This window comes from Pecten maximus, chromosome 8, assembly GCF_902652985.1.
Source record: "Pecten maximus chromosome 8, xPecMax1.1, whole genome shotgun sequence".
Taxonomy (NCBI): domain Eukaryota; kingdom Metazoa; phylum Mollusca; class Bivalvia; order Pectinida; family Pectinidae; genus Pecten; species Pecten maximus.
The window spans coordinates 33,956,105-33,980,710 of record NC_047022.1 but is presented as its reverse complement, the minus strand read 5'-3'; the positions used below and the strand labels follow the sequence as shown (position 1 = coordinate 33,980,710).

Genomic DNA, 24,606 nt, shown 5'->3' with positions numbered 1-24,606 from the left:
GTCCTTAACTTGGCTAACTTATTGCCTGGAAGTCTCAAAACCACATTAAGAGTGTCAAACTCAACACCTAAGAATGTCAACACTGTGTAAGGATCTACTGTTTTGTCACCGGCTAGAGGAATAAGATGGCAATCAAAGATGGCAGACGACAACCTTTCCCCCAATCTGTCTGAAGACGATATCAACAATATTCTTGAAAATGCCGACGCTGTTAACACGAAGCGAGCTACCAATACAGCTGTGAAGCTTTTTCGCCAATACCTTACAGCCTAGGAGCATGCAGGACAACTTCGAGGTATATTCTCCTGTATAATTGGATGACGCACTGTCAACTTTTCATCTTGAGATGCGTGACAGGAAAGGGAAACTTTTAAGAAATAAACATTGTTGGCCTATAGAAGCGGCAATTAATTTCATATTGAATATTGTTGTCTAATTCATATTGGTCTTTTCATTTATCTTTTTGGAATCGATATCTAGAAACCAAATGACAATTACTTTGAACTAACGTTTAAGTCTATATCGCCCGATATAAAGTTTTTTCACAAAATCAAGAAAAATAATCAATCAATTATAGCATCTAAAATTCGGTCGATACATGATTATATCGACCAAAGAAAAAATATTGACCTCGGACTACGTGCTCGGTTAAACATTTATCGACCTCATTAAAATGCTATATTTGTATAATATATATTCGCGATATAACGCGTAAGTTTCGCGTAATAACGCAAAAGTTTCGCGATATAACGCGTTAATATTTCGCATAATAACGCGAAAGTTTCACAATATAACGCGTAAGTTTCCCGATATAACGCATTAGTTTGGCGATGTAACGCGTTAGTTTCGCGTAATAACGCGTTAGTTTTGCGATATAACGCGTTTGTTTCGCGTAATACCCCGAAGAATATATTATTTTGCTCTACGAAAATGGTCCCAACCGGCATTCGTAGTATTGTAACCAATAGAAATACAGAGAGTAATTGACCTACTAGGCCCCTGTAAAACCAACTTACGCGGAAAACTTTGCGGCTATTTTTGAAGTGTCTAATTAGTCTTATTAGGGAACCGAGTCAAAATCCGTCTTTTTCCTCAAGTGAATCTCATTAGTGAATATTGTATAGCGAATATGATACCCTATTAAGAATTTGCACACGTGATGTTGTACACATCTCAAATAAGAGATTATCAAACGGCCAAGTTTCACAAAGAAAATTATTTTACTTAAAAGTTTACATGGGAAAACATAACTGAATTTAGAGAAAGTTTCAATAAATGTATTATGTCTCCAACAAAGAGTGATTATGACCAACTGAAAACAAGAAAATAATTATACTGTTGAATAGTTTTATACAATACCAAAAGTTACTTTCCGCTATAACCGCCAAACAAATGTTTGAGTTACACTTTTTAACTTTTTTTTGACGTAATGATAAGTCAGGACTTCGAATACACGGTATAGTGCACCATACTGCCTCATCAGGAATATCCGCGGCCCTTACCACTGCGCCAAGTCAATATGAATGAAAGGTTTTCCTTCGTCACTTTGTTTGCAGTTATGTTATAAAACCAAATTTGTATATGCACTTATTGTTGTGATCTGAAGAATAAAAATATGAGTTTTCTATCGCAACACACTTCGTTTTGGATCCACAGTGCACACGATTCCCATGCCCATTGGTACGAATTGTAACGTCGTCATTACCTTTCAGGCCCTATGTTTCTATGCATACAAAGAATGTACGAGAGATGTACTGCCAAATATCCATCTAATGAGATTTTAGACCTCTTCGCTGAGACCTAATGGCGTCCTTATCTCGGTTCATTGTCCTGTCGAGCGTGCAAAATTAATACAGATAAACGTATATTCATTTTGGCAATATTATTTTTATGATAGTTTATAGCAAATCAGATATCCCCTCGGGGCGAAGAGTACTGCCGTTTCCAAAGTAATTAGCCTGGCCATCATGACACTTCAAATTCTGCCAAACAAAAGAACAGTATATCTATCAATATATTTGAAGTCTCTATCACTCTGCCAGGAACTTGTCCGTGTTATTTATCTTCGAAAATCTAATTTTGTAAAAAAAAAGACTTATGGACAGCTAGTAGTGTAAACAATTTATCGCAGTATATGCCTAATTATTTTAAAAAAGATTATAACTTCAATGATTTCCATATGCCTGGAATACTTCAATTCTGACTTTATATGATACATGTTGTGCTAACTATTGATTTTTGTTTGGTTTATTTTGTTTAACATCCTATTAAAGTCAGGGTCATTTAAGGACGTGCCAGGTTTGGGGGTGGAGGAAAGCCTGAGCACCGGGAGAAAACCGACCGGCCTACCGTCAGTACAAGACAACTACCCCACGTGGATCACGAACTCGCGACCCAGACGTGGAGGGCTAGTGATAAAGTGTCGGGGCAGTTTGGCCTCTAATTTACAAGGATATGAAATACTGTGAACACCGGTTCAATTCAAAGATTAAAAATTAACATATATATATATAGTACACATCACCGCTGTCATGTGAGTGTTATTTATAGAACAGCTTCCTCCTTGATGGACCACACACATTAATGATGGGGTGTTGTTTCTCGTCACAGCAGGTAAGACAAAAGGACTAATTACAACATTATCAGTGCTGTCCAGACAGATGTGTCGACTGAAACGGACAGAAACCGGTAATTTTAGGGTACTTTACAAACATGATAATATACACCGTATATACAGTGAACAAAGTTCAATATCTGTGCCGCGCTATACAGGTGATATAAGCAGTAAGTTGTAAGAAATACAGGTAGATATTGTTGTAAACAATCAGTGTACATGTGTGTATACATGACAAACACATACACGGGTAGGATATGTCCATAGTATTTAATTCATATCACGGTTTCACGTACATGTACAGAGGAATTACTGTTACTAAAATCTATCCGTACGGGTGTGATGCAGTGGTACATTTGTATAAGCTGCGGGTATATAATCATGTAATCGGATGCCGTACATCCCGAGTTCGAGGCTCTCTCAAGACTTAAACTTGTATCCTTAATCATAGGCTTTATATAGACTTCAAGGAAAATAAACTTTACCTGCAGAACCAAGCAAAAAGGTGAACGTTGTTAGTTCATCGCTGAACTTTGTTGTTTTGTCCTATATGCATAATCGAATGAAAACAAGAAATGCATGTACATTGTACCTTAAAAAGGGATGCCGACTAGGTAAGTTTTAATTCCTCTATCTGTAACGGGCGTGTCATACAATATAACGTCGACTACCGGTAATTTTATTTTTCATTTCCTTTTTTTAAGAGGTTTTTTTTTTCGTTGAATAGCAAAGTGCTTGTGAACACAGGCGTCTGCTTTTGGTAAGTATAAAGAGAATGAATATTAGACCCTACTCATTCTATATTAACGGCTAATATTGTTCTCCTATTAATACCAACCAGAAACAGACACCTGTGTTGTGAATGACAAAACGTGAAACCCTTTTCACTGGGCTGTTTCAGATTAGCCTTATATAACAAAATTTAATTTACACTGCGAAAAAACTTACATTTTGTAACTTGTTATCGATACCAAACTCTCCTAATACATGTATCATGTGTACCTATGCGGGCATATTATACCTATACATATGTACTGTATCTGTACATATCTTAATGTCCACATCCACATGTATGTGTATATCAATACCCCATTCTCGACCCCGATCTGCTGTCAAAAGCTATCGCCGTACTGATTGGGTGAAACAAAGGGAAGTAAATGTGAAAGATAAGAATTCAAACCCCAATGTTTGTTTAAGTGGTAATAAGGAACATAACAAACAACTAATACTATCACTATGAGCATCATATATCTGCACATTTGCATATACACTGTACTTTATAACGTGTCATCTTCGCGAGTAGTTAATTTCGCAGTTGTACAGACCTTTTTTAATGCAAAAAAAAATATTCAACTTAATTCTTGATGCTTATTTCACGAAACCATACACAGTGATCATTGATTATGTTATACCGTAATTCAAATCTTTTAACTTCTTCCTACATGTATTATATGCTAGATCGGTAACCATGTAGCATCATGTGAAGATCCGAGGTTCCCTGTTCAACGCTCCCTATCCTTGTCGGTTTGTATTTTGCGGGAAGCCGAGAAACGGGCTGGTCTGTGCAATTGTGGTTGCGTTCATTGGCAAGTCACTTTAACCTTATTGTCCTAGATGGCATGCGACGGGTCTCCGGTATGTTGGTCAGTCCTCATTATGACCCTGGATGAAAACAATTATGACCTGTATTATAAAACATGTATATACACTGTAGGATTCAGTGTCGTGACCCCAACACCCGAGTATTCGTTTCCATTACCTCATTGGGAACTACATTTAGAGACAGTGTTGAGTCAGAGAAACAAATGGAATCGTGATTAATTTGACCCATATAAGTTCCCCCCTTTCCCCGTCGACAAATTGTCTAGCTTTCGACTGATTTGTTACATTCCTCTTCATTCCTCATCTAAGTCTTCTTAGGGAGTGGACATGATTTACGTATGACTTGATATTCTGACAATCTAGTTATCTAGTTGTTCTAGTTAAAGTCACGGTATTTATATATATATATATGGCGAGCAATGGATTCGTGATTAGTTACTTTTCTTTTACAATGCTTGGATATGGTGCGATAATTACAACGACATAATGATATATTGATTACCTTATCGTATTGTTCTTACCAACGGTAAAATATGCTAAAGGATACACGTAGACAACAGAAGAAATGTAGGTCAAAATTCTAAATCTTGAAGATCATGATATTTACTACGACAAGATGACATTTAAAAAAATAAATGAATGAAATACAATACCATGTTGTATTATAAATATCCAAAAAATCATTTTCAATATGAAGAACGAGGATAGCGCTTCATACATATGTATAATTCCTTTGTTTGGTCTATAAATTATAGTGGAATTATTTAATATACAAGTCATTGTTTTTGTATGCAATTTACAATGTGGAAACAGTGGATTTACCATCCTATTACAATAGACGAGTCGCCCTATTTTGTTGGTGGTTCCTGAATGGCTGAGTAATGACAGGTCGGAAGCCATACATCGCCAATATTACTGACATTCCCCCTGTTATAAAAAGCCTTAGAAATGTATACGGCATATCGGTCAGACTTTCCGGTGATTCACTATTTTTTCACTTTATTGAGTAACTAACGAACCAGCGGAATCTTGATACATAGCTGGCGTGGCCTTACAGGCTATGTTCTGCCTTTCCTGTCCTGTCCTTTCTCCAGCATGTCAAACTAAATGCACCGCGCGAGCTTCTCTTAAGGGCGTGCTGCTATCTTTTCCATTTTGTTGTTTAACGGTCAGATAAATCTAAGTGAACATTGAATATCTGACCACGCTTCTTATCCTTTTCCGTATTTTGTGGATGGCTATATACGCTTACCATTTGAATTACAGTCTTTAGATGCTCACAAAAGGCTATATAGTCTAGTCACCCTATCATTAACTGCACACTAATTGCAACATAAATGATATATTAACTTGTGTAATTACATGGCGTTGGTGTATTTATAAAGTAGAGAAGATACCTATTACTACATTGTATATTAACTAATGTTCCAACTTTTAAACTGTTTTTATTACCCCCCCCCCTCCCCCCCCTTTTAATGAAACTCTTATATCTCCAAACGAATGATTCTTAAATAACATGTCTTCATTCCAAAAATGTATTCATTATTTTTGTTTGAAAATGTATCTGCTTCCGACGAACGCAGGCCTTTTCGAAATCGTACATAATATTCCGAGAAACAGTCTGATTATTCATTCCCAGTGTCGACAAGACAGTTTTAAGGAAGGTGAAATGATCAACATGCTATGGAACCGAGAAAATTGCCTTTAATTGTTAGAACATAAATCGTTCCAACAGATCTAGGGTGCTCCATTTGACAATATGTGATATATCAATGATGTTTTGTAAATATAGACCCTACTTTTCTGTAAGTAATATAAATGCTAGCGTTTGGCTCTCTTTTAGGCTTGAAAAGAAACAAGGGAACACATTTTTACAGCTATACAATATATCATTACTTTTACCGGAACTGATCACTTAAATTGAATTCAATCTAAAACTCGGTCAACGTATATCTTTGACACTGCAGGTATTAAAACATGTCCATGTGTAATCCAAAGGTTTCTGATTTGTTTTGGCCTTTAAAAAAATAACAGATCTCCTGTCATAGTGAAAACTGGGAAAACTTCAGTGTATGCTAATATAGTCGTGTGGATAGAAAACACACATCTGTAGAGAATGCGACATGTCACCTTACAGACTAGTCCATTCATTTGATAATCCAACTCCAAGTTTCAAAACATATTTTCGCTACATTTGTATTGACTGCGTTAATGCGACCTGGCGAGATATCGCGCGCATGACACGGTTTCCTGTGGGAATTTCAAGTAGGAATTCACATTACAAATTTGACTGCGAAAAGGAGTTGGATTATGTCTGCTGACATTTTAAAAGGCCGACATAACAGAAGCGATATCTTATTTTTTCACGCATTAATGTTAGGACGCAACATTCTGTATCTTTTATATATAAAGTATTTGTAGTTTTTCTGTATTGGTGATATTTGTTTATAAATTGATTATTCGGGCTTTATCTAAATATGGTATTGTCATTTTTTATCATTATAACTGGTCGCTATAACCAGCAATGTTTGCAAATGGATAATAATAGTCTATCTTCTCCGATTGGCTCGCTACAAATGTAGCATACTTTACACGTTGTGATCGGTTACCTATTGTCTGTACTAGTGGGGAAATTGATTGCAAATAAAATGTGACACATAAATCAGAGAGACCCGAATGTCAATGCAAGATTTTTAGACATTGTTCTGGTATTCCAAGCACAACGGCGCTGTTGTTTGGCTTTAGGCAGATATCGATAAAATCAGAGAAATTTTGTTAACCATGCGTATGAGAGAACCTCCCCATTAACAACTCACTTACATGTACAGATGGTTAACACTCAACAGTTGTCCGCTCGTTGACGCGCTGAAAATCAAATTTTATCTCTCTTAAATAATATCTCGGCATATCTACGCGAGTTTCTACACACTGATCGCTCTCAAACTTTAATATAATTCCTTACTAATAAATAATGCTGTTGTTAGCACTCTTAGCCTTTTGGAAAGCCACTACATTGTATTCGTTAGAGCGTTTTATACTCATAACGTGTTCGTCTTGGGGACATCAGGTTTGCCAGCCGGTCTAGGACTGAAGGGATTTATGCGGCCGCCAAGTTGTCTTTAATTTGATTAGTATATAAGCCAATGTGTAGACTGTCTCATTTCTTATGTACCTGCCGGAACCAGTGATTTGGTAGGGATGTTAGCGACGCCGTTGACTTGGTGATCATAATTATATAACTGACGACCGGGAAAATGAACCGCGTCTGGAGCATTGATAGATGACCATTCGTGTGTAGTATCGAAGTCGACAGGTCGCGGTCTCCGGGCCCAGAGATTATGTCTAGGGCATATGATCTAAGCTATCTGCGAGCTTCTGCCATTATTCGTTTTCGTGATGCTTTTGTGTTTGTTCTTAACTTAAAGCTTTCATTTGCATTGTACCATTTCTATCATCATGAAGTAGTTTTTTTTCTGACGCAGTCTCGCTTTTTAGAAATTAAGAGTTAAGTATGTCCTATATTTATTTTATAATATTGAAAACATCGCTTATCGTAAAATAAATCTGTTTTGAAATCAAGAATGTCCTATGTATTATTGTTGTCATGACAACATAGTGACAATATGATGTTATTAACGCCACGTCGGGATCTCACGAGTTTTCTTTCAAGTAAACTTTCCATGGAAAATAAATTGAGTTTATTCAATGGAAACTTTCCTCCTTCAATATTTATACAAACCTTCATGAAGGGATTTCGCGAAACTGTTTCTTTATCTAGCATTAAGTATATCATTCGGATATACCATGTCTATCTTCAAATAAAGGAACTGCAGACTCTTCACCATCATCCCTCATCTCGATAGTATACGTAACCAGCACGAACAGCTTACGACTAAGCAGTATGACTAGCGTGATGATTTCAATTTAAGCTCTTCAGTATAATCAGTCTGGTTTAAAAAAAAACAAAAAGGTCGGCCAACATGGAGGTAATTGTTTCCAAGTGCATGCTAATAGTCTGTTCGATGGACTGGTCACCAAACACAGTCAACATTTCATCGATCAGAAATTCAATCATATTCACCTTCACCGTATCTTCTACGGGACCTTGTTGTATATATATGTTTAATGAAATACGTCCCCGTATGGTTCACAGCTATGTACTTTAAACACCATTCGAGAGTCCTGAAAATAAAATACCATTATCAAGAGAACGAAGGCGTTCCTTAAGTGTGGAATGGGGAATAGTAATGTAAAGCGCGGGAAAATGAAACGTTTTGATATGTTTAACAACTGCCCTGCAGGTAGGGCGTAAGAATTGTACCTGCTGCCCCCAATTGCATGATCGTAAGAGGCGACTAAATTTGGGATCTTATCTTTTCTCTTCTTTCTGAACAACTTTCTTCTTCCTAATGTCTCCCTTGACAATGCCTCACTTTTGGCCTTTAGTTGAGCGTTCGCCCCTGTGAGGAAGGCTTTGGGTTCTGTCCCCTAGCCGAGACATACCAGAGTCTTTAAAAATGGTAGTTGCTACTCCTGCTTAGCGCTCAGCATATTTGGAGTGGGACGACTGGTTCGCCCGTTGTCAGTATAATGTGACCGGGTGGGATGTGCTGCTGGGTGTCTTCGGCAGTATGCTTCAGTGAGGTAGCACTATAAATCGGCAAAAGTTCCGGTCTATCACAAGGAGACTTAACACGAACATACCGCAGCCTCCCAAAACACACATACGCACTCACCACACGCATACATGTCGCACACACGAGAGGCCGTCCTTAAATGACCTTAGCTGTTAATAGGACGTTAAACAAAATAAACCAAACCAAACCAATGTTTAACAATTAATCAATCGTGTAACTCAAATTAACATAATCACGACATTTGTTGATTTGGAATACAATTACACCAGTTAGAAACATAAGGAACAGTCCCTCCCATTACAGTACCTTTCATCAAAGATGGCTGAAAGGATTAGATCGAAGTGTTTAGAATGCATTTATAATTCGTTTTTGTATTCAATATGTAAAAGATACGAATTTGATTACTATATTTTAGATTCATGCAACTGATTTTCAATAATACACGTTTGATCTTGATGAACTCTAGATTTTCCCACTTTTAGACCCATGGCATCCGTAATAAGTCCTAGAAGGACGAATTTCCGTCTAGTTGTCTGTTCCTGCGACAATACAAGAGCAGATAACTCTTCATTACAAAAATAAAAAATAAAAATGAATATCTACACTAATGTTTCTTAACAGTAATTACATGGTGTACACTATAAGTGATAGTTATTTTCCAGTTCCGGAACAGAATAAGTTCCTCTACACTAGACTTAATTACTATTCTACAATTTGTGTTTAAAGTTCATGTCTAGGTATGTTTGCCTTATACATGTAGTTATATAGAATGACCTGCTTTTTTCATCTTTCATCATATATATTTTTGGAAGTGTTTATATTCTTAGCAGTTACAACATCTTCGGAAAATTCATATTTGAAGGCACAGTTCTCGTTTGTGTCTTTCGAACAATCCGTTTTAATCTCAATCTGCATTTTTCTTTAATATTTGAAGAAAATCGATTTATTTTCTACTATATGTAAATGGGCATCGTCTAGTTTGGTTTTTCCGCTAAATTGTTATATATGGACGATGAATCATATCATTTTGATATATTGTATACTTTGTGATTTGGTGAGTGAATTGCTGGGCGAATTTAATTTCACTTTTGATAGTTAAATTTATGTTTTTATGTATAATTCAATTATTCTATGCTCATTGCGTAATATAAGAATAATGAATTAACAATGTACATGCTTTATAGAATCCCTAGTTGCATGTTCATATCAATAAGATTATATTGTATTTCGACAGTTCATTACGTATAGCTATTCGCTGTAGGAAATCCAGCATCCAAATTAATTTCAATATGTCATTCATTTTTTTACCACTTTTATTAACTTTTGCCCCAAACTTCACATATAACTCCATTGTAGTTTTGACATAGCTTATACTCTTTAGGTATTAGTTTGCCCTACAAATAGGTAATTGAACGCGAGGTACAAATGTATATATAATCTTTCTAGGGAAATATGTAGATTTATCGGTTAATGTACTTTCAAAGTACAGGGTATACTACTTGATTGTTTGTTATTACTTAAAGATGTCAATAATGTCACAGTAACCTTTCATTGGACTGGAGGCTTGAACCCTTTGTCAAGCACATGCTATCCAAACCTCGGTTCTAAGGCTTAATTGTCTCACCATCACAAGTATGTTTAAAATAAAACAAGCAAAACACAATTTAATAGCGTAGCAAACTGCTCCCTATAGTTCGATGAGGAAAATGACTTACTGCGGGTTTCTGCGGTGGGGTAAACCTAAAAACTGAATATCGTGGTAAACATCTCGAGGTCTCCATCTTGTCTTTGTAAATGTATTGTAATATTGACCGTATCACGCTAGGCATATGAAGATCAAACTAATTTCATAATATAGCGGAGGGGTCATGGTGGTGAGTATCAACGAGTTTAAAGGTTGTAAAAACCTATTTAAAAACTCTCGAGGAGAAAAAATAACCAAACGTTTACAAAAATGATGCTTTTACTTAAAAAAATAAAGTGTTTTAAAATATAATAGTTATCAACTATTTCATCCCGGCTTGTATGTGTTAAGTTGATATATATTAATTCCCCAACCAGGTTTGTTTTTGTTTTTTTCGATTGAGTATTTGCGGTAGATATGTTTCCAGTAAATACATTTATTCCTTGAATTTTCAATAATTGTGTACTGTTATTATTGCATTGATCCAGACATCTTGGAAATTATTTTGGTAAAGCTCATCGCTGACATGATACGTGGATGATCTAGTTTCATCAAGTCAATTACTTCATGATGATATTTCTATCTAAGCGCTTTTGTTGCGTTGCATTTTGCTAGCGTTGCTTTGGAACTGTATTAAGAGGACGACATTCGCTGTGTGTGAGACGCATGCGTGTAGTGTTTTGGGCAGCTGCGATATGATTTTGTTTGTCCTCCTGTGATAGCTCGGAACTGATGCTGACTGTATAGTTCAAAACCACAGAAGCATACTGCCGAATACCTCCAGCAGGACACTGTACCTGGTCACATTGTACTGACTATGACGATAGCTGACTGCTTGTGTCACATGTCATTGTGTTAATGATTGTTGTCGGCTTTTCTAACATTTTCGGATTAATATCTGTCGATGTATCAGCGTTATGTATTTGTTTGATATGTGGCAATCAAAAACGGGTCACGAGGAAAGCTGAAATCTGACCTGTTGTTTGTTCTGTTTTGACACCTTTATAAACTATCCTGTAGTTATAGTTCGTCTGATACCCTCTCATTTATATGTACAGACGGAAGTATATGGATCTTTTAATCATGAATTAATAGGACTCATCAGTAATCCCACGGCTGCAACGGAAGTAAATGATTATATAGCCGTAGCTTCTATATCTTCTCAAAGATTTGCATGTATTTTTGTCTATTACTTACATTGATGTTTTTAGAAGTTTCTAGAAGTAGTGAAGTCTGTCGAATTTTCATTGTTGTCATTCAAGATTCGTCAACACAACATATTGTTAATTAATGGTCCCGATATAACAAGCTTTGAAAAAATGAAAAAGTGTGAGGAATTGGTTCTAGAATTTAATCTATTATTATTATAACTTTCTGTACAGAATACATATTAGAAATGACATCATGCGAAGGATCATAAAGAAGGTAAACAGTACAATTTCAACTTTGCCTTATTGACAGGAGGGTCCCACGTCGAAAACGAGGCTACTTCAGGACCAATCAGATCACCATGGTGACCGTGAACCACCATCGTCTGCCAGACAGAAATATGGAGACAAAAACTCACACACCGTGGAATTCAGTATGTACAATTAAATATCCTTTTAATATAGACTTCTTTTCTAAAGATATGTGTTATGTACTATTTTAAAGTATTAAATATTAGCTATTGATTTCATCTGAACTCATATACACAAACATGCACTTATTATGTCTCGTCTTCCTGAATGACAACTGTCAACCTTTTCTGCTGTTACCAACTAATGTGAAATTTATCAAATTATTATAGCCGGGTGTTGCTTTCATCACGTGTGATTTATTCCGGCTATATAAAGTGTACCGTGTCACCTCTATAACGGAAACAATTTGTTTAAGCGTTGCCAGGGAGAGTGGGGGAACCAATAGGTGCCGCTGTTACAAGCAGCTGGTAGATAAACAATCAATTATCGTACTGTTTAAGTAAACAGTATTCTCCAGTTAAACCTATCACTACTAGTAGCACTATCGTTATATTTTTAAACCAAGCCCTTTGTCAGGATTGCATCCACACTCCGATCTGTCTGTGTTTGTTTCTACAGGTCTCCGATAAAAGAGATTTTAAAACTGAACTGTTAAACCAGATTTGACTCCCTTTCATCATACAGCACACACAGTACATGCATCGAACTAGGGAACTTTTCACTATCAGCCATTCATATATGTAATGTCGCACTTATTGCATTATAAACGGATATGGTAAATATTCCGTTAGATTAAGAGGAAGCCTTCTATGCCCTCGATACAGTAAAAAGTTTTGCAATAGGGACATATTTCTCGGTTGTATCTGCTAATACTCTGGTGAACAGATATACGCAGTCTATCAGGAATAAAACATAAAGAGTCATAAAGTGTTTTCTTCTTTCTGATCACTTCTAATTATAACATCGACACTTGTTAGCTAGTTTTGGTTTTAAGAACTGGATTTTTGCGAATAAGATCTAGATATGATTCGTGGGATATATGTTTAATGTGATTTATTGCGGAGATTGGTAAATTCCTTAAAAAGTTTCTAATTTTCTTGCTTTTGAATATTAATACAAGTAAGTAATATTTCATATGAAGTATATTGATTTAAACGTATGACATTTGACTATTAGTAATATGGTTACATATGGCTTAATAAAGCTGACTTTAGAATGAACAGATAGAACCTGGCCCCAGTTTCATCAACGTCCCCATAAAAATACCTGAACTCTTAATTAAGGAGCATTCCTTGAATTTTATGAATGCTTTCCACAGGAAAGTATTACCTAAGTACATATTTTAGGAACCAATTTTAATTAAGGAACATTCAATACATTTTCAATGGTTTCGACAGGAAAGTATCACATATTTTAGGAACCAATTTTAATTAAGGAACACTCCTCAAATTTCGAATGCTTTGACTTGAAAGTATTTCATATTTTCGGAACCAATTTTAATTAAGGAACATTCCTTAAGTTTTTTAATGCTTTCCGCATGCAATTATTACTGATTTAAGGAACCAATCTTAATTGAGGAACGTTTCTTAGATTTTGTGAATGCTTTCCACAGGAAAGTGTGACAAATTTAAGGAACCAATCTTAATTAAAGAATATTCCTTGAATTTTATGAATGCTTTCCACAAGAAAGTATTACTTAAGTACATATTTTTGGAACCAATTCTGATTAAGCAACATTCCATAAATTTTGAATGCTTTCGACAGGAAAGTATGATATATATAAAGAATCAATCTTAATTAAAAAAAAACTTTCCTTCATTTTTTTTTGAATGCTTTCCACAGGAAAATATTACATATTCAAAGAAACGGTTTTAATTAAGTAACATTCCTTTGATTTTTCGAATGATTTCCAAAGGAAAGTATTACAGATTTATGGAAAAAATCTTAATTAAGGAACAGTCCTTAAGTTTTGAATGTTTTCCTAAAGCAAATAGCTGGTAACACTTGATACAAGCAGTAAATACTAAATAATGGACTGCTGATGACGAATCATGATAGGCGTCGAACCCTTTGACTTATGTGACATTTGTGTTTATACACATATGTTTTGATAGTGAGGAGATGTTCTTTATTCTTTGTTGTTCAACGCCGAAAAAGAAAGAATAAAAGCTTAAATAACAGAAGACAGTAAAAAATATCCAAACCAAAATTCAAATTATTAATGGAGTCTAAACGAGGGCAACTACTTTATATGTGTTTTGATACCCCCCCCCCCCCCCACCCCCCCCCCCCCCCCCCCCCCCCCCACCCCCCCTTTAAAAAAAAAAATATATTAGTCCCTTTAACCCTTCTCCATGGGGACCATAAAGTCTTCTGCAAATATTCCTTGAAATTGATTAGAAGTTTCTGAGAAGAAGTGTTTACGGTAGCACGACGCACGACGACAAACAAAAGGTGATTAGAGTAGGTCACATGAGACGAAAAGCGATACAGGCTGTTGAAAAACCCCGACATCATTTGTAATATACAAAATGATAATTGTAGATTGGGTTGGTCGGTTTACTGCTTACATATCCTGTGCTTTAAGTTATATTGCAAACAATCAAAACTGAAATATTAGCAAAAGTACACAATGACCCCTGCCTTAGCTACTACTGGCTTTAAGCTAATAAAACACCCGCATTGTTTTTACTGCTTTTTCTGTAAATTCCTATACAGACAATCACACTACAATGTCTCTGATGAGCAAACCGACGACGTTAGTGTTCCGAAAAGGCTTATTGTTGGGCTTCGAGAGTACCATTACTGTTAAAAACAAACAAGGAGAGTGCCATTTTCACATCGTTGTTCACTTTTGGTATTTAGTGAATGTACAGTTCAAAGTGTGAAGGATTTCGACGAGTAAAATTTATGGGAATTTACTTACTTGAAATAAAGGTGTCCAAAAAGCGTCCATATTCCATGGCTTGCCCCAACTGAATTAATATCTAAATATTTATATTCGCGACTTGGTGATACTTAACATGAAAACGGTCAATGTAAATTGTAGTCCCGAATCGTCCTACCTATGCCACAGGCGCTTGCATAGAAAATATGAATTTAATTTGTTTGATATGGCAGTGGTATGTATACTAACGAGTACAAGGCCGGGAACTCAGTCACGAGAAACACCACACCACCTCACGGCAATGGACATAATACACATTTATTCGAAATGACACGGCGCATACTATATATGACCGTCATCAACAAACATTCATCTTTCTCCTATCGTGTCACTCAATACGCATCTTTACATCCAAAACCCGTTAACCTTCAAAACATTGCAGAATTCCACCTTCGGGACACCATTGTGTGTGTGTGTGTGTCGAGTTAAAAGGATTACATCATTATATATATGACAAGGTCACTAAGTTAGGCTATCCCTAATCCCTCACTGATCCATCGCTGATATATACCACAAGGGAGATATGAAGGAGGGATGAAGATATGAACATAATTTGACAAAATTTGCATCGTTGTTGTCGTTGAAGTAGAAAATGCTTACTCTTCCGAAACATCTAGGCCCGTATTCATTGAGCCGTACTCATACTCAAAGGTTTTGTGCTTAAAAGTTTAGTCTTGTACTCACCGATTTTGCTCTCATGCTGAAAACGTATTCACGAAAATGTGTTCAAGATGACGTTCTCCGGTTTTTCTGAGAACGGTGTTGCGCATGCTCATGGTCATTTTCCTTGGCAGAAAGACGTTTAATCAATATGAGAATAGAAGTGATTATGTCAAAGCCAAATAAATAATGTATCTATATCGGCCGGATCCATCATGTACATGTATGTCGCTGGTTTGGTTGCAGATGGCATTACTCACAGAACACTCAGAAGGTTGTATCCAACCCCTATTACAAATCCTCATTTATTTGAAGTTCTTATCAACAGGGGCTCCATCAATATCTCACAGCCAACAGATACATGCACGCAATAATGCTAGATAAATTAGTCTGATTCGCGCGAGAATGAACGAGTGTAATTAAAGGTTAGACACTTTGACACCGTCTCTCATGTAAATCTAATTACAAGATGTATACACATAACATGTTTCGTCCTCAAATTAGAATCAAGTCAAACTTCAGAGGTATCAGAATTAACACCAACAAGCAACTAGAAATGTGATATATTGCTTTAAATATCAAAACAATTTTGAAGGCAAATAAGTTATCAGCTGCTTGATAGATTCAAATACAGTATGTCAAGTACTCTATATAAAAAACAACTGCAATATTTTGGATCCCAAAAAACACAATTATTATCATTCAAGTATATAAAAGTATAGCACAAATACATTGAGTTCATGTACATGTCATATTCCAATGTATCGTTTCTGTAAATATCACAATATAAAATACAATTCAAATTAACCATACACTGTTTATGCATGGTGTATGCCAAAGACTACTATACCAATGGAATCTGAAGAACAGCCAATTTAGATAGTATGGAATATTTCATTAATAAGCACTTCACTATTTGCTTTTATGTGATGCTGTATTATTTTGATCAATTAAAATACTTCATTTTTTACATTTCCATTCCTTTTAACCTAAACCAGGGAACTGTTACATTCAGATTTACCACATTTCGTGAACTTTGCATTCACACTGAATTTGTTTGTTTGCTGGGTTTATCGCCCCGTGATCAGCCAGTGTCATTTTGAGGCAGGGTTTCCATGAAGTAGTTGGTGATTACCCAACTTAACAATTAACATACGGGAGGCCCGTCGTATGCCACCAAGAGAAATTAGGATAAAGTGTCTTGGCCATAGACACAACCACAACTGCACAGACCGACCCGATTCGCAGTTTCTCGCTATATGCATACCGCCAAGGTATTCTCAGGTGCAAATAGCAAAGGGAATTTCAGGAACTGACTTTCATTTCAGGAACTGACTTTACAACAAAGCTCCCCCTCCCCCTCCCCTCCCCCCGATCATTGTTAAATGATTGCCAAGACCAAACACAATGATTATCCGTGGAACTATCATTTGCGTTAATGATTAATTGTGAGGTGCACGTTCTGAACCAACTGATTCAAAGCGATATATCTCTCCAGACTGAATGTGTGAGTAAGTGAGTGTGCGTGTGCATGTGTGTGGTTCGACACCTTCACCCGTGACAGGTTTGTGTTTCTCGGGAAGCAGGGAAACGGACCGATCTGTGCTGTCGTGGTTGTGCCCATGGACAAGACAGTTTAGCTCAATCGCTCCGGAAGGCATTCGTTGAACCTGCCGTTTGTGTTCAGTGAGGTCACCAACTGTATCAATGAGACCGCGCCTACAAATAACCTTGGTTTTTCATTGAGCGATAAAACCAGCTAACAAACAAATAGGCAAACAAACATGCCGAATGTAGTTATGTTTAACGTTCAGAACAGGTAGGAATGGCTAATATAGTTAGAGTTAACGTTCTAAATGAGTAGGAATGTTTGATGCAGTTGGATTTAACGTTCAGAACAGGCAAGAATGTTCAATGTAGCTATATTTAACGTTCTAAACAGATAGGGATGCTCAATATAGTTAGTTTTAACGATCTGAATTGTTTTCAACCATTTGTCAAATCAAACGATTCATGTTTCAAACTGGTTAATGCGATTAAAGTTCACGCATTAACTGATTTCTTGTAAATATATAAAATGAAGGATGTGTGAATAGTCCTTCTATCCGAGGCTTCAATTGATCTGATTGTAAACCTTATGTAGGGGTATAAAATTAAGGTTATAAGAATTCTGGAAAGAGCAGTAATGTCCATCATCGTGAACAAAAAATAGTAGTGACTTGACATGGAAAGTATTCGCCATGACTCTAAAGTAAAGACAATTATTGCCCATTGGATTACGGCCTGGTGACATGTCGCTAATTTAGTCAAAGTTAACTTGGTCTCGCGAGATCTAATGTCGAGCTTAATGGTAGTTGTCTCCTGTCATTCATGTGACTGATAATGAAACGCCCATGCGCCAAGGACGATAGATGATAGAGGTTATAGGGATTGAGAAGTCTGGTTGTCATAGATCAATGTCACTTACATTTTTTGTATCTCTACTACATCAAAACGAGTCAAACATATCCATTGCGAAACCTAACACAAACATCTCATCACACATCATGTATAAGATAGCGACATATATCAAAATACACAAAGTAGAGGTTTCTAGATATATTGATTTCCCGTTTGTGTTGCCAATGTAATTGTTTTTCCCCTTTGGACACAGGTGATGGGCTTATTTGCTTTGTATTATCATGTCGTCGGCCAGCTACATGTATACGTTTCGTTATAATTAAATTATGCTCTATTTAGCGAATTTGGTGATTTCGTAATGACAGAACCAAGCTAAAGATCAGTTTGAAACGATAAAAAGATACATTATTTTTCTTTACAATATGAAAGATAGAGCTAGAAATACGAAAAGCTGTCTATAATAATATTTTTGATTTTGTAAAACATACACATTTTGTATGAAAATAGCTTTAAAAACGCAATGATCAAAGCTTACAACGCAACATAAAAAGCTTTCGCTTTTTAAATAAAAAAAGATGATAGTTTTTCAGATGGTTAGAAGTTATTCCCTGTGATGAATATATATTTTCGGTCAACGTTTCCAAGGAAGTGGCAGATATTTTAGTGTTCATGGATACGAGACTTGGGATCTGTGCCTGTGAAAGCGCGCGTACACGTGAGACCGACCATCATTATATCAATTCCAGCGGAACGTAACACATCGCTACGCTATTAAAAAAAACCGTTACGAAACACGCTCTTGCTTTATTTTGGTTTTCTTATAAATAGCAGAGACTATGGACACGGACTTTGAAGAGGTAAATATAACAAATAGGTGTAAATATTATCACGAAACAATTACAAATTCACTTACAAATATATGTCCCTGTCTATGATTATATTGTTACCAAGTGCATTTGAAAAAAGTCGTGTCAACACATTTAAAATTATTTAAACCTTACCTTGGGTTTTACAGGGATGGAATAAATTCCTTTGTTCTAGGCTATTAAATTTTAAATAAATTCCAGCAGTATCATATCTCTTCAACGCACAATAATATGCATTTATCTCGCATGTGGATTTCAAACGTGGTATGTTACTAGTTAAGCATTCACGTGATCAAGTTCAGGAAAATGTCAACAAATGCTCACGTGTAATGCTACATTGTTGAAGGGTGGGGTGAAATTGTGTACAGGGTTGGGTAAACCCGCTGTTTTCAAATTTAACATGAAAGTAATTAATTGAAACGATCATTAAAAGGACATTTTCCATGATGGAGATCACCAATAAAGCTACAAAACCAACAGTAAAATTCCTATATCAGACCTAATTGAATTCTGTAGGACACTGATGCCATTTTCGTTACGGGTTTGTCCCCAAATAGATTGTCTGGGTTTATGTAAGAACGTCACATCACTGGGAAAAACAATACTGTCTCCGATTTTACGGCTGTCAAGGGGAACGACCTGATCAAGTCTCATTGTGATGCTCAATTAATTCCAAGAAAGAGAAAGAATACAAAATCAGAAATCAATGCTAATTAAATTCCGGACATTGGCTCATAAAATCGATGGAAAATAGTCCGAGTACGATTTGCCATTAGATTAATGAAAAACTAAATAGGGGTTATATTGCCACTATAATTAATGAAAAATGGAAGCCGACGTTTCACCATTAGAAAGGAAAACTAAACAAAGCCTGGATTTACGCAATACTGTAAACTGATTAATTTTCGCGGGGATCTGATTTCGAATTTTCATGCCTAACGATTTTTTTCACAGCGAATTGATTTTTGTTTTATGGTAAGAAAATGCCTCCTGTATCTGTGATTAAAGCATTTCGGGGATGTAAATTTTCGGGAATTTTGATCGCCCTCGAAACATGCGAAAAATAATTGTTTGCAAAAATAAGCTTGTTTCATAGTATTAACAGTGAGAATAATCGGGTGCTAAACCAATATTTAAAAAATGGGGATGGAACCAATAGTACAAACATGGAGAGGGAACCAATAGTAAAAAAGGAGGTGGAACCAATTGTAACAAAAAGGATGCGGAACCAATAGTACAAAAAGGAGGTGGAACCAATAGTACCAAAAAGAGGCGAAACCAATAGTACAAAAAGTAGGTTGAACCAATTGTACAAACAGGAGGTGGAGCCATCAGAACAAAAAGGAGGCAGAACCAATAATACACAATGAAGGGGTGTGGGAGGAATGCAAATAGTAAATCTTCAAAAAACAACTTCTACCATACACTTAAACTAAAACATATGGTAATATTACGTTAAAAAATGAGAAAGAAAGAATTTTGTTTTACACCAAACAATTACATGGGGGATTGGATTACTGTATTTTTGTTAGCATTTTAGATTCAATTATATAGCTAAATGGAAGGAAACATAAATTGGATAACGAAATTGATTGATGATCAAATAAAGAATATGCATGCAACGTTGGCGGCCTAAGGAGGTTGTTCTTTCCTCAGTGCTTCATTCTTCTGAACAAATCATGCTTGACTTCAATGATTGTATAATGTTACCACTAACGAAATCATATTCTTATAGACGCTTTGACGATTTAGATATATAAGTACAATCCCCTGATAAAACATTTCTATTGCACCAATAAGACCATAGTGGGCTTTGTTAGTTAGCCTTTGAAGCGGGCGAATAAGACTTTCACATTGTACATACCGTTAGGTAGAGTGAATACAATAATGCAGTGAGATGTATATTGGTTGTAGTGAGGAAGTATTTGTCAAGGGTATTTGGCGCGTGACAAATATTTTTGGGACTTACAGTAATGAGAGAATCATGTACAGCTCATCTTTGTAACTCTCCTGTAGCAGGTGCATGTTGCCATCGCGTCCATGTCAGTGTATCAATACGGGTCAAATCCGCGATAGTCGGTATCGTGTAGACATGTTTGGAATGAATTTTGCCCTTTGATAATACGAACGTTTCCCTTCTAAAATGAAACAAAAAATGCGCTAATACTAAACATAATGTGTAGGTGATGCAGTATCCCTTTACAAACAGACTGAAATATGTCTTTGGTGCTGAAAAGATTCCACAGGTAAGCCAGGAAACAATCGTATAACACATTTAGCTAGCTTCAAGCACGGTTTTTACATATATCTTTTGATGCCGAAATCAAATATAAATAGCATAGGAACTCAGTATCTACGAATAACTAGCTTAATAGTATCAGTTTATCTGTTATATAGCGACCTCCGTCGACGTGTTACGACCAGCTGATATGAAGACCGTGGCATTGTCCAAGTTAGACAAAACTTTTCAGGTAATCACTTCATTTCAGCGCTTAATTCTTTGTTGTAAAAAAGATTATTAAACACAACCTGAACATTCCACTTTTTGAATGTACATGTACCTATATTCCTGACAAGAGAAGATTTAATTACTCTTGCACTCGGGTTTAGTAATCCTTGTCCACGTGATAGACCAATGTAAGGTCTTATTAATCTCAAACCCAGTGTAAGAGTCTGGAATCAAATTCCAATCAACATAAATATAACTCTAAACCAATAACAATTATTAACCAATCACAATCATTGTACATATGTATGTCGTCAGGGATATCCGATCTCAGGAGAGTCAGTTAGTCACTAAAATAGGTCAATTGATTTATAGCAGTTGTGTTCGGGTCGAATCGTGCGAAATAATCACTAATACAACGGTTTAGCTTTTTCATTGTCATCATAAATTGATTGGTATGTGTGTTGTATTTAATTTTTGTTTTTGAACGGACATAACACTATACAGTACCATAAATATTGCGGACAATTTTCAAGCAATGCTAAACACTTAACGCAGATTCGGTTGTCTAGTGGTAGGCCGCAGGCTACCGAAGGCTCGTCCGTTCCAGTTCCGAAACGGACACTATTATGTAACTTTAAACATGTTCACCGTTGTGTTCTAATCGGTTAGACATGTACATGAGCAAGATGTAGGGCAACGCAGGGAATGTCGTTTGTAAGCTGTTACATTTTAATTTTTTCTTCTGAAATTTGTAATATTTTCTTTATCAACACATCGTACATTAAGATGGCATCGAAGAGGAAATGTATCATTCTGGCATAGTATCAAGTATTAACAAACAACAATAAGATGCCTTTTGATTGATATTTGTATTTATCAACACATAAAAATATAGACCCTTCTTTTGGGTACTTAAATCAATATTTCAACCTCAGGCAAAGACTATGTTGGTTATGTATTTATTTGGTTTTGGAAAGCATGAAGTGTATGATGCCATTATGATACGATACCTACATAGATAATTATCTCTCTGAATATTAAAACAGGTGTGTTAACTGTGATTGCTAATTTTATCGTTTTTTAGGGGGTTCCAATCTTTGCCATATCCTGTGGTGTGTCACCGCTAAATTTGTTCTGATTTGTGTATCTCTTTTTTATCCTGAAGCATTAAGTCATACGCCAGCAGGTTGTGACTGCGTCATACACGAAATGAACATAATTTTAGAATACGTATCCTCATAGTGTTTACTTTCCATGAGGTTTGTGTTTTTAATATTAATGACTTATACATGGGGTAAATTTGACAAGCATACCAGCTAGGTCGTATAAAATGGTCGCCTCGAAATCAAACAATGAAATTGTATTGTGATGTAGTGTAAGTGTATTTGATTAAAATATTGTTTAAAACAAACAAAATAATTTCTTGGTGGATAAGATGCTACATGTTTCTTAAGTATTTAGTTTATCGTAACGTTGTAATACGTGGTATACCTTTTTTTTTCTTTTAAATTTACAGGATCAGGCGAAGTTGTATGACGATCTCCTTGTCTGCTTCCAAACACTGAAGCAAGACATGGAGAAGTTCAAGGGTTATTTTGCTGCAGAAACAGAAGGAATTTCTGAACTCCACAAATGTGTGGTGATTCTGGTAGAAAGGTGTGGTGAGTTGATATTTTGATTTCATTCAGAACAAAACACTTTCATGGTCCAAATTTAGATAATTGTAGCATAAATAGTTGAATAATTGGTAAAGAAGAAAGCATTCATCGTGATAAATGCCATTGAAGAAGATTTAAAGAATATACGAGGTTTACTCCAAGTGATACGGTGATTAAGGGTGCTGACGTTTATTTACAAATATGCAAATAGGAAATTAATTATTTCAACTCAAGTTTTTTGACATTTTTATTGATTATTTTAGGTGAGGCGGAACTCGTTGTTGACAGAAAATTGAAAAACTGTATTCAAATTGAATATAAGTCTGAGGAGATTCTACGCACATGCACTGTGGATTATCAACAGGTGATTCCGGTGTTAGACCTTTTCAATGCGATAAATAAACTTATAAAGAAAATACTCGATCGCGCTCCACAGGTTAGGTCAACCATCGAATGCCTACTAAGTGACGCGCACGAGATGAAGAAGGATATCATGAAATCGGATTTAAATTCAGCGGAAGGCCCTGCAGCCATGAAGGCATGTATAGCTAACATCAGCAAGCTAGATGTCCTCAGAAAGGATGTAGACACAATCATGAAACACACAGACAGGATGTTTAAAGACGTTTTACAGTCGTCGAAAGGATTTTTTAAAGACGAACAGGAAGAATAGCAAAGTCGTGGTCCGACAGTTAGAAATCGATTATGCTAATTTGAACAAAGATAGATACATAAAATGCACATGATTTGCTTAGAGGACATACGAGAATAGGACATACCCATGACTTATCAAATCAGCAGAGAAATATTATGCGGTTTAACAAAAACAGCAAAATCAAAATGATACTAAAACAATCAAATGTGTTCTTTGGTGTCTGGTTTTACAGATAATGACATTAATCTGTAACATAATGTGGCATTAAATTGTTTTCATATCAACAATACGCTGAAGACTAAGCGTCCTTGCAAATTTTAGATAAAATATATCGTGCATGAGCAAAGTCTTTAAACATTCTCATTTGTCGTATTACAGAATATAAAACGACTCACTGCCGCACATATATGCCGGAACAAACAAGAGGCCCATTGGTCATTTGAGTTGTCATTTATGTACTGATAGATGACGTCTGCTTTTAAACTAAGATTTAACATATTTGAACCATGTGACCTTGAAAGTAGGCCAAAGTCAACTAAGTAGTCCATCATACCAGCATGCTACTGGACCAATACCATGGCCCTAGGCTTATAATGCGAAGGACCATAACCATTAAGCTTCCATTTGTCTCAATGAGGAAATTGTTCTAGGTCTTAGTGATATCAAGCCCACAGAATACCATATTTCAGCAACATATATTCATTAATTTCCCAAGTTATGCTCACATAGCTCAATGATAAAAGAACTGCAAAGGGCAAAATCTAATTGTAAGCTACCACTGAATCAGTAGCAATGTTGAATTTATTCGACCTCTTAATGACATAAAATGCATACTACTTTTTATCAAAATTCATTCATATTTTATCAAGTTAGCATATCCATAATGCTCAACTGGTAATACAACTGCAAAGGGCCTTTATTCTGGAAGTTTCAATTGAATCAGCACAAATGTCGGGCAGGTCTGAGATCTTATT

At 35.9% G+C, this 24,606-nt stretch overlaps 1 protein-coding gene across 1 annotated transcript; it reads left to right on the top strand.

Annotated features, from left to right (window-relative positions):
• The first annotated feature begins 2,505 nt into the window (after positions 1–2,505).
• Positions 2,506–23,973, top strand: LOC117333281. Its single transcript, XM_033892505.1, has 5 exons — positions 2,506–2,613; positions 11,999–12,119; positions 21,268–21,341; positions 22,836–22,980; positions 23,241–23,973. Exons 1-5 carry the CDS (start codon positions 2,584–2,586, stop codon positions 23,648–23,650), a joined length of 780 nt encoding a protein of 259 aa, XP_033748396.1. The 5' UTR covers positions 2,506–2,583; the 3' UTR covers positions 23,651–23,973.
• The last annotated feature ends 633 nt before the right edge of the window (positions 23,974–24,606 follow it).